Source organism: Chiloscyllium plagiosum, chromosome 37, assembly GCF_004010195.1.
Source record: "Chiloscyllium plagiosum isolate BGI_BamShark_2017 chromosome 37, ASM401019v2, whole genome shotgun sequence".
Classification (NCBI taxonomy): Eukaryota; Metazoa; Chordata; class Chondrichthyes; order Orectolobiformes; family Hemiscylliidae; genus Chiloscyllium; species Chiloscyllium plagiosum.
The window spans coordinates 29,426,750-29,437,313 of NC_057746.1; the positions used below are offsets into that span (position 1 = coordinate 29,426,750).

At 43.1% G+C, this 10,564-nt stretch overlaps 1 protein-coding gene across 1 annotated transcript in view; it reads left to right on the forward strand.

Annotated features, from left to right (window-relative positions):
- LOC122541451 (zinc-binding protein A33-like) overlaps window positions 1–10,564 on the forward strand; it is a 39,120-nt gene that overhangs the window by 1,196 nt on the left and 27,360 nt on the right. The window contains exons 3-4 of the mRNA XM_043678230.1: window positions 415–437; window positions 1,468–1,583. Coding sequence (XP_043534165.1) covers window positions 415–437; window positions 1,468–1,583 — 139 coding nt within the window. The remainder of the gene's footprint in view (window positions 1–414; window positions 438–1,467; window positions 1,584–10,564) is intronic.

The window sequence follows — 10,564 nt, forward strand, 5'->3', positions numbered from 1 at the left end:
AGGAGAATTTAAATTCTATTGAGGAGGAACTCTCAAAGTTGCAGAAACAGATGGAGCAAAAAGACGAGCTCATATTTTTGACGGTGAGGGAATATATTCCAGGTTAGGTAATGGAAATTTCACCCAGTTACAAAAAAAAACTCATGGTACTTGTTAATTAATAAAGCAATTGCTAAAAAATATAGTATTCAAGTCAATCTATGACTGGATTATTGCGACACTGTCACTGAATTAATCGCTTCTACACTCTGATGCGTTTCGGGAATACCGGATTATTTTACCCTCTCCTCAGTCTTCCTTCCAAAATATATCACTTTACACTTCCGCGTTGTGCCTGTTCATTTCAACAGCCTGTCTGTCTCCTCCTGAAATCTGTTACTGCCATCCTCACTGTTTGTGATTCATTTCTTTCAGGAGGAAGCTTGTCAGAAGAGAAGGTAGGACATGCTCTTTACTGAAACCCTGCACAGTTTGCTCAATAACTCAGGGTCGGGTTATTATGGGGTTATTTCCTTGTTATTGTCGCAGCTCTAAAAGGTCATTTATTGGGTGACAGTAACTCCAGTTATGGTTCATAAACAAGTGTTTTTTTTCTGATAACAAGATTGTTACAGGGTTAAAACAGTATTAGCTTTGATAAAACTGTTCCATGATATTGCGAACAATGACAGGGTGCCTGGAAATAGCACAACCTGGTTCTCAGGCTGGAAGTGATCACTGCCCTGATTTGTGTTGTTTGTGTGACTGTGCCCTTCCTCCTGACCCTGAGAGAGAGACAGGGCCCACGTTTCCAGAGAATGGCCATCCCTGTTCCTGCATGGCTCCTGACCAAACCGAGGCAGTCAGAGTTTAAAGGGAGAATTATTTTGTTTCACTTTTTACAACACTAATTGCACCTAGACTTTATAAAGGGTACAATAATTCCAAAATCAGAAACTAAATCCTAACTAATGTAATGTAATGTTCTGAGGTACTTTACAGGTGTGTTGGAAATTATAGAAAAGTCACACTGAACTATTAATCCAGGTCATTGGTGCAGGTTTTAGTGCAACTTAAAGGAGGAAAGAGGAACAGAGAAATAGAAAGGTTCAGGGAGGGAATTCCAGAGCTGAGGCATTCGGCAACTGAAAGTCCAACCTCCAATGGGGGTTGGGGGGGAGAGGCTAAAATCAGAGATGGTCAAGAGGTCAGAAATAGAGCAGCAAAATTCTCGGAGGGTTGTGGCACCCATGTATTACACATGGTGCAATGTGATGTATCAGTAACTGATCTGTTAGTGGGATATGGACATTTCTCTGGATCTGGGGGGTTTCCAATCCTTGCCCTTGTATTATTGAATTCAGTTTGGATCAATTTACAAAAATAAGATGAACATTTTTTCGCCCATTGACTGAAATGTGAACAATACTGAAATAATTTATGATTTGAGTTTAATAATTTATAACGTAATCTGTTCAATATTCATAGGGTTAGTGACAACAAGAACAAACTCTCAGCTGCAGATCCCTCTCTGTCGATTGGAAAGTTCTCTGGCCCTTTACACTACACAGTCTGGAAAGAAATGATACACACCATTCACCCAGGTAAACACATGTATTCATTTTCTTGATGATAAATCCAGTTATGCAGGGACTCTCATGTACCAGTTTAAACCTTCACATCAGGTGTTGTTAATTCTGGGAGACAGAACAATATTTTGAGGCACTTTCTTCAGCGTATTTGCAAAGATTTGTAGCTCAGGTTATGAACAGATTGTAAACTTCCTTGCTGAGTTGGTAAGTTAGTTTACAGATGTTTCATCCCTATTCTCAGTAACATCATCAGGGTGCCTTAGATGAAGTGTTGGTGTTCTGTCCCACTCTGCTAGGGTTGATGGTACCATTTCCAGTTTTGTTGTTGGTTTTGTATCTTAGTGATTGGTAAATGGGGTCCAACTCTTCCTGTTTGTTAATGGAGTTCAGGGATTAGTGTGAGGCTTCCAGGAATTCCTCTGACATGTCTCTGTTTGGCTTGTCCTAGAATGGATATATTGTCTCAGTCGAATTGGTGTCTGTCATTGTCAATGTGAAGTGACATAAGTGCTAAGTGATCATGTCACTTGCTGGCTAGTTTGTGGTTTTGAACCCTAGTGGCTAATTTCCTTCCTGTTTGCCCAATGAAGGTTTATACCCAAAACATTGCCTTCTCCACCTCCTGATGCTGCCTGGCTTGCTGTGTTGTTCCAGCCCCTTATTTGTTTACTCATGTAGTGTTTTTGGCAGTCTTCACATGGTATTTTGTGTATAACATTGATCCTGTTGGTTGTGTGTAGAGTATATACTTAGAATCATAGAGTCATCGAGATGTACAGCACAGAAACAGACCCTTCAGTCCAACTCATCCATGCTGACCAGATACCTTCATCTAATAGAGTCCAATTTGGCAAAACTTGGCCCATATCCATCTAAACCCTTCCAATTCATAAACACATCCAGATGCCTTTAAAATGTTGTGAATTTACCATCCTCCACCACTTCCTCTGGCAGCTCATTCCATACACACCACCATCCTCTGTATGAAAAAGTTATCCCTGAGGTCTCTTTTATATTTTCCCCATTCACCCAAAATCTATGCCCTCTAGTTCTGGATGCCCTCACCCCAAGGGAAAATAACCCTGTCTGTTTATCCTATCATATCCCTTGTGATTTTATAAACTCTATAAGGTCACCCCCCAGCCTTTGATGCTCAAGGGAAAATAGCCCCAATCTATTGAAACTCTCCCCATGGCTCAAATCCTGCAACATCCTTGTAAATCCTTTCTGAACCCTTTCAAGTTTCACAATATTCTTCTGATAGAAGGTAGACCAGAATTGCACACAATGTTCCAAAAGTGGCCGAACCAATGTCCTGTACAGCCACAACATGGCGTCCCAGCTCCAATACGCAATGCTCTGTCCAATAAAGAAAAGCATACCAAATGCCTTCTTGACTATTCTATTAACCTGCAACTCCACTTTCAATGAACTATGAACTTGCATTCCAAGGTCTCTTTGCTCAGCAGCACTCCACAGGACCTTACCATTAACTGTACAAGTCCTGCTAAGATTTGCCTTTCCAAAAAGCAGCACTTCTAATTTATCTAAATTAAACTCCATCTGCCACTCTTTGATCCATTGGCTCATCTGATCAAATCCAGTTGTACTCTGACATAACCTTCTTCACTGTCCACTACACTTTCAATTTTGGTGTCATCTGCAAACTTAATAACTATATCTCTTATGTTCACATCCAAATCATTTATTTGTGTGCTGAAAAGCAGTGGACCCAGCACCAATCCTTGTGGCACACCACTGGTCAAAGGCCTCCAGTCTGAAAAGCAACCCTCCACACCACCTTCTGTCTTCTACATTTGAGCCAGTTCTTTATCCAAATGGCTAGTTCTCCCTGTATTCCATGAGATCTAACCTTGCTAACCAGTCTACTATGAGGAATCTTGTCGAAGGCCTTACTGACATCTGTGTAGATCAGGTCCATTGCTGATCCCTCATCAATACACGCTGTTACTTCTTTAGACAACTCAATCTAGTTCATGAGACATGATTTGCCATGCTCAAAGGCATTTAGACCATCCCTAATCAGTCCTTGCCTTTCCAAATGCAAGTAAACCCTTTCCCTCAGGATTCCCTTTGACAACTTGCCCACCACTGATATCAGGATCACTGGTCTATAGTTCCCTGGCTTTCCCTTCCCATCACCACTCTTCCAGCACCTGACCTGTGACTATCAATGATATAAATATCTCAGTCAGGGGTGCAGCAATCACTTCCCTAGTTTCCCACAAATGTCTAGGGTACATGTCTACAATGTCCACCTTTTTTCTCAACGGAGGATTCCCCAGCAATGTTGTTGACAGGGCCCTGAATTGCACCAGCCCATCTCCCACACTTCCGCACGTATCCCTCTCTTCCCCACCCTGCAACAGCAATAGGGTTCCCCTTAGTCTTACAGAGAACATAGAACATTACAGCGCAGTCCAGGCCTTTTGGCCCTTGATGTTGCGCCATCCTATGAAAACCAATCTGAAGCCTGTCTATTCTGCACTATACCATTTTCATTCATATGTTTATCCAATGACCAGTTAAATGCCCTGAAAGTTGGCAAGTCTACTACTGTTGCAGGCAGTGCATTCCACGCCCCTAATACTCCCTGAGTAAAGAAACTACCTCTCTCATCTGTTCTATATCTCCCACGCCTCAATTTAAAGCTATGTTACCTCATGTTAGCCATCACCATCTGAGGAAAAAGGCTCTCACTCTCCACCATATCTAACCATCTGATTATCTTATATGTCACAATTAAGTCACATCTCAATATTCTTCTCATGAAAACAGCCTCAAGTCCCTCAGCCTTTCCTCATAAGACCTTCCCGCAACACCAGGCAACATCCGAGTAAATCTCCTCTCCACCCTTTCCAAAGCTTCCACATCCTGCCTGTAATGCAATGACCAGAACTGTATGCAATACTCCAAGCACAGCTGCACACAACCTTGTGGCTCTGAAACTTAATCTCTCAAGCTAACACACCGAATGCCTTCTTAACAACCCTATCAGTCTGGTTGGCAACTTTCAGGGATCTGTGTACATGAACACTGAGATCTCTCTGTTCATCTACACCATCAAGAATCTTACCATTACTTTTATTCCTGTACCTTTTATTCCAATACTTTTTATTCCTGTTGCTGCTTACAAAGTGAATCACCTCACAGTTTTCTGCATTAAACTCCATTTGCCAGCTCTCAGTCAAGCTCTGCAGCTTATCTATGACCCTCTGTAACCTGCAACATCCTTCAGCACTATCCACAACTTCACTGACTTTAGTGTCATCCGCAAATTTACTAACCAATCCATCTACGCCCTCATCTAGGTCATTTATAAAAATGACAAACAGCAGTGGCCCCAAAACAGATCCTTGTGGTACACCAGCAGCAACTGAACTCCAGAATGAACATGTTCCCTCAACCAGCTAGCCAATTTCTGATCTAAACCGCTAAATCACCCTCAATCCCATGCCTCCGTATTTTGTGCAATTGCCTACCATGGGGAACTTTATCAAATGCTTAACTGAAATCCACATGCACCACATCAACTGCTTTACATTGATCCAACTGTTTGGTTAATTTCTCAAAGAATTCAGTAAGGTTTGTGAGGCACGACCCACCCTTCACAAAACTGTGTTGACTATCCCCAATCAATTTATTCCTCTCTAAATCTTTATAAATCCTATCTCTTATAACTTTTTTTCCAAAACTTTACCCACAACAGAAGCATGGCTATCACACTTACCTACCATCCCACCAGCATTCCCATCCAGAAAATCATTTGCTGTCATTTCAACTAACTCCAGCGAGGTGCCACCACCAAATACTACACACCACCTATCCCTTGTCAGCCTCTCGCAGGAACTATTCCCTTTGGGACACCCCGGTTACTTCCAACACCACTCACAGCCTCATCGCACCTTCCCCTGCAACCACCAAAGGTGTAACATCTGTCTGTTTACTTCCTCCCTCCTCAGTATCCCAGGACCCAAACACATCTTCCACCTGCCTGCACATCTCACAATCTAGCCTACTGCATTTGCTGCTCACAATGTGGCCTCCTCTCTATTGGGCATATAAAGGGTCGACTGCTTGGTCACTTTACAGAATGCTTGCTTTCTGTTTGCCAAAAAAGACTTTGAACTTCCAGTTGCCTTTTAACACGCCACCGTGTAACCTGGCCAACACCTCTGTCTCAGGCTTGCTGCAGTGCTCCAGTGAAGCTCAGTGCAAGCTGGAAGAACAACACTCCATTTTTCGGAAGGGTATCCTGAAGCTTCCAGACTCAATATTGAATTCAATAACTTTGGGTTCTGACCTCTCCCATGTTGTTACCACAACACACACAACCAGGCCTTGTTAGCACAGAGTTTGCTATTAGGCACCACCCATTGTAACCCACTAACAGTCTCCATTAACAGTTATTCAACCTTCCAGCCAAATCATTATCCACTCCTTTGTCTGCCTAACTGCTCTTCTCTCTCTTTGGGCTCTATCCCCACTTATTATTTACTCCTTACCCATTCCCCACTCTATCTTCTGAATATAAACCAACATTTTCCTAGCTACCATGACTTCTGAGGAAGGGTCACTCAATCCTATACATTAACTCTGATTTTTGTCCACAGATGCTGCCAGACCTGCTGAATTTGATAAATATCCATAGATTTAACATTGTCAAACATTTATAAATATCTGTAAGGGGAGTGTGAAAAGGGGAGTGTTAGTGAGACTGATAGAATCACTGAATCCCTCCAGTGCGGAAGCAGACAATTGAGTCCATCGAGTCCACACTGACCCTCTGAAGAGCATCCCACCTGGACCCAATCCCCACTATATCCTTGGAACTCAATATTTGCCATGGCTGATCCAACAAGTCTACTCATCCATGGGCACAATAGACAGAAGATGCACATCTTTGGACTGTGGGAGGAAATCCTACAGACATGGGAGAATGTGCAAACTCCACACAATCACGTGTGGCTAGAATTGAACCCAGATGCCTGGTGCTGTGAGGCTGCAATGCTAACCATTGAGCCACTGTTTCAATATTTTCAGTAATCTCATTGATCAAGCAGTGAACCCAGTTGCTGCTCCATTTGTTTGATCAGAGGCCCAATTCAACATGAGGGTTCTGATTCAGTGCAGTGTTTCATGGTCTGTTTTCCAAGAGTTCGGAATATGAGAAGGTGCTGGGTGGTCCTGCAGGAGGAAACAGGTATCTGGAAAACTGCCTTCACTTCCAGATGAGGGAAGTGTATGATTTGTGATGTTGGGAATATGGGACCAAATGGAAAATAAAGGAGCAATGAATAGCCATGTGAATAATTAACGCAAATCCTGATAACAAGGAATTCATGACAGAGGAGAGTATGATAAATCAAATTGTGTTCAAATATCGCCCATGTGCCTACAGCATAACCCAAAGAGCTTCTGAACCACTGATATATTTTTGATAAATATTCCCTGTTGTAATGTAGGAAATAAGAGAATCAATCTGTGAACAGTGAGGTCACAGAAACAGCATTGTGATGATGAAAAAATCATCAGTTTGAATGGTATTTTTTGTCGTGGAAAAGTTCAGTGACACAGAGGGTAATTATACATTTCATTGTTTCTAATAACAATGCAGGAGATTAAAAACCGGTCATGAAATTAGCCCATATCATGACAGAGGCTAGAGTGTCCATGTGGGTAAAACATGGAAGAAATTGTTCAAACCCTAACATTATTGGTTTCAGCTCTGAGATCTGAAGGCTGCAGTGGGAAATGAGTAATGTTCATCCAGCTCGAGGATCAGCACAAACTGGAAGAACAGCGTCTCATTTTCCACTCCACTGAGGCCACATAGGGAGAACTTTATAAAAATTGGGAATGACATTGTTGGGAGTGTGCTGTAGAGTATAATCAGAGATAGATTAAATGCTGATGTGTCGCAAATCTCAGAAAAGTGCTAAAACAAATGGTCATAATATCAGGGGAATTGAACTTCCCCTGTATGCACTGGGACAGGCAGATTGTGAAGGGCTCGGACAGGACAGAATTCTTAAAGTGTCTCCATGTGATCTATTTAAGGCAGTGTGCAGAAAATCCAATAGGAGACAGGGCAGGGCTGGAACAGCTGAGATTCGCCAAGATGTTGCCTGGGCTGGAGTGTTTCACCTCTGAAGACAGACTCGATCGGCTGGGGATGTTTTCATTGAAGCAGAGAAGGCTGAGGGGAGAAGCTGATGAAAGTTATGAGGGTGACAGACTGGGTAGACTTTTCCCCTTAATGATTTGGGCAATAACAGGTACATAGATTTAAGAGAAAGAGCAGGGATTTTCAAGGGGAATTAAGGATGATATTTTTACCCTGGATGGCTATCAGTCTCAGGAACTCACTGCCTGAAAGGAGACAGAAATCTTTGCAACATTTAGGAAGTTATTCAGATGGAATGATAGCGTCACACAAGATGGAAACAGATGCCTCCATCCAATCAGTCTGCACTGATCAGCTATCCCAAACCGACCTCGTTCAATATGCCAGCATTTGGCTCATATCCCTCTAAATCCTTCCGATTCATGTACCCATACAGATGCCCTTTAAATGTTGTCATTAATCCCACCTCCACCACTTCTTCTGGCAGCTTATTCCATACACGGATCACCCTCTGCGTGAAAAAGTTAATTCCCAAGTTCTTTTTAAACCTTTCCCATCTCACAGTAAACCTATGCCCTCTACTTTTGGAGTCATCTACCCTGGGGAAAATACATTGGCTATTCACCCTTTCCATCCCCCTCATGGTTTGATAAACCTTGATGAGGTCACCCCTCAACATCCGACATTCCAGGGAAAGATGTCCCAGCCTATTCAGCCATATCCTAAAACTCAAACCCTCCAGACCCAGCAACACCCCTGTAAGTCCCCTCCACACACTCTCGAACCTCACAACATACTTACCCCATTGAATGGTGACCAGAACTACACTCCAATGTGCCTCACCAATGGCCTTCACAGTCACAACATTACACCCCAACATTTCAACACTCAGCACTCCAACAAATGAAGGTAAGTTTGCCATACTCCCTATTCACCACCCTGTCCACCTGCAACTCCAACCCAAGGAATCATGTACCTGCTCCCTCAGGTCTCCTGCTCAGTAACACTCCCCAGGGTCCCACCATCAACTGGCCTGATTTGCCTGACCATAATACAACACCTCACATTTATCTAAATTAAACTCCATCTCAGCCCACTACACGATATTTTCATGTCATCAGCCACTTTACTAACAAGCAAGAGGCTGGAAGAATACAGCAAGCCAGGCAGCATTAGGGGATGGAGTATTCGACGTTTCAGATGCAACCCTTTCTCAGGCCTCTATCTCCTGATGCTGCCTGGCTTACTGTGTTCATCCAGCCTCCTGCTTGTCCACCATGGATTCCAGCATCTGCAATTTTTTGTCTCTAATATACTAACTATGCTTCCTATGTTCACACACAAATGATTTATACACATGACCAAAAGCAGTGGGACCCAACCTTGATCTGTGTGGCACACCATTAGTCACAGGCCTCCAGTCATACCATCACACTCTGACTCCTACCTTCAAGCCAATTTTGTACTGAATTGGCTACCTTCCCCTGGATCCCACGAGATCTAACCTTACTAACCAGTCTACCATGCAGAACCTTGTTGAATGCTTTGCTGAAGTCCATCTCGACCACGTATACTACTGTCTTTATTCAGCTTCTTTGTTACCTCTTCAAAAAAAACTCAATCAAAATGCGATTTCCCACTTGTGAAGCCATGTTGACTATTCCTATTAAGTCCTTGCCTTTCCAATTGCATGTATATCCTGTCTCACCCACTCCAATAACTTACCTACCACTGGTGTAAAGCTCACTGGTCTATAGATCCCTCACTTTTCCTCACAGCCTTTCTCAAATAATGGCACCAAATTAGCCGACCTCCAGTTCTGGCACCTCACCTGTGGTTGTTGATGATACAAGTATGTCAGTAATCGGTGCAGCAATCTCTTCCCTAGTTTCTGGTAAACACCTGATCCGGTCCTGGGGATTTAACTAGCTTTGTACAATTGAAGACCTCCACAGCACATCCTCTTCTGTAATATGAACTCTTTCCAAGACATCACTATTTATTTCCCTAAGTTCCCTAGTTGCTGGGAAATGGAATAGAGCTTGATAGACCCTTGATGACTAGCATTTCCACAATGGGCTGAAGGGCTGTATTAATCTATGGCTATGTCGGTCGATTAGTTCAGTCGGCTGGACAGCTGGTGTGTGATACAGATGATAGTAACAGTGCAGGTTCTCTCTCTCTCTCTCTACCAATTCTCTCTATAGCTAAAAGATATCATTTTTACTGTTAAGTTCATCTTATCTTGAGATAAAGGTTAACTTCCCATTAACCTTCTTAATTACTCACTGTTCCTGCATCCTAACATTTTCTGACTCACACACTCAAACACACCCAGATCACTCTGTATCTCGCAATTCTGCAGGTCTTCTCTGTTTAAGTAACGCTCTTTGTTTTTACAATTCTTCCTTGTGAAGACTCCCATCCTCCTCACATTGCTCAGGCCTCACTCTATCCCCCATTCTCTCACCCCACAAACTCCCATCCACCATCCCAAAGTTGTCCTATCTCCTCAACCTTGCTTCCAACCCCATCTCCTCTCCCTCTTCACCCTCACTCCCTCCAGCAAAACAACTCCTTTCAACAATGCCCCAAATCTCTTACACTTCTCCTTCATTGACCTTTCTTACTCACACTCCCCTCCCCACTCCACACCCCAACCTACTCCCCAGCTCCCTGCAAGCTCTAATGTCAATCACTCTGCCCCTACGCCTCTCTCTCCTTACCCTTTACAGTCAACACAACACTCACCTGACCCACTTACTCATATCCACTTATCCTCCCTCTCCCCTCTCAATCGCACTTCCCCTCATTTTCTCGTCCAGCCGACTCTCCAATTACTCTT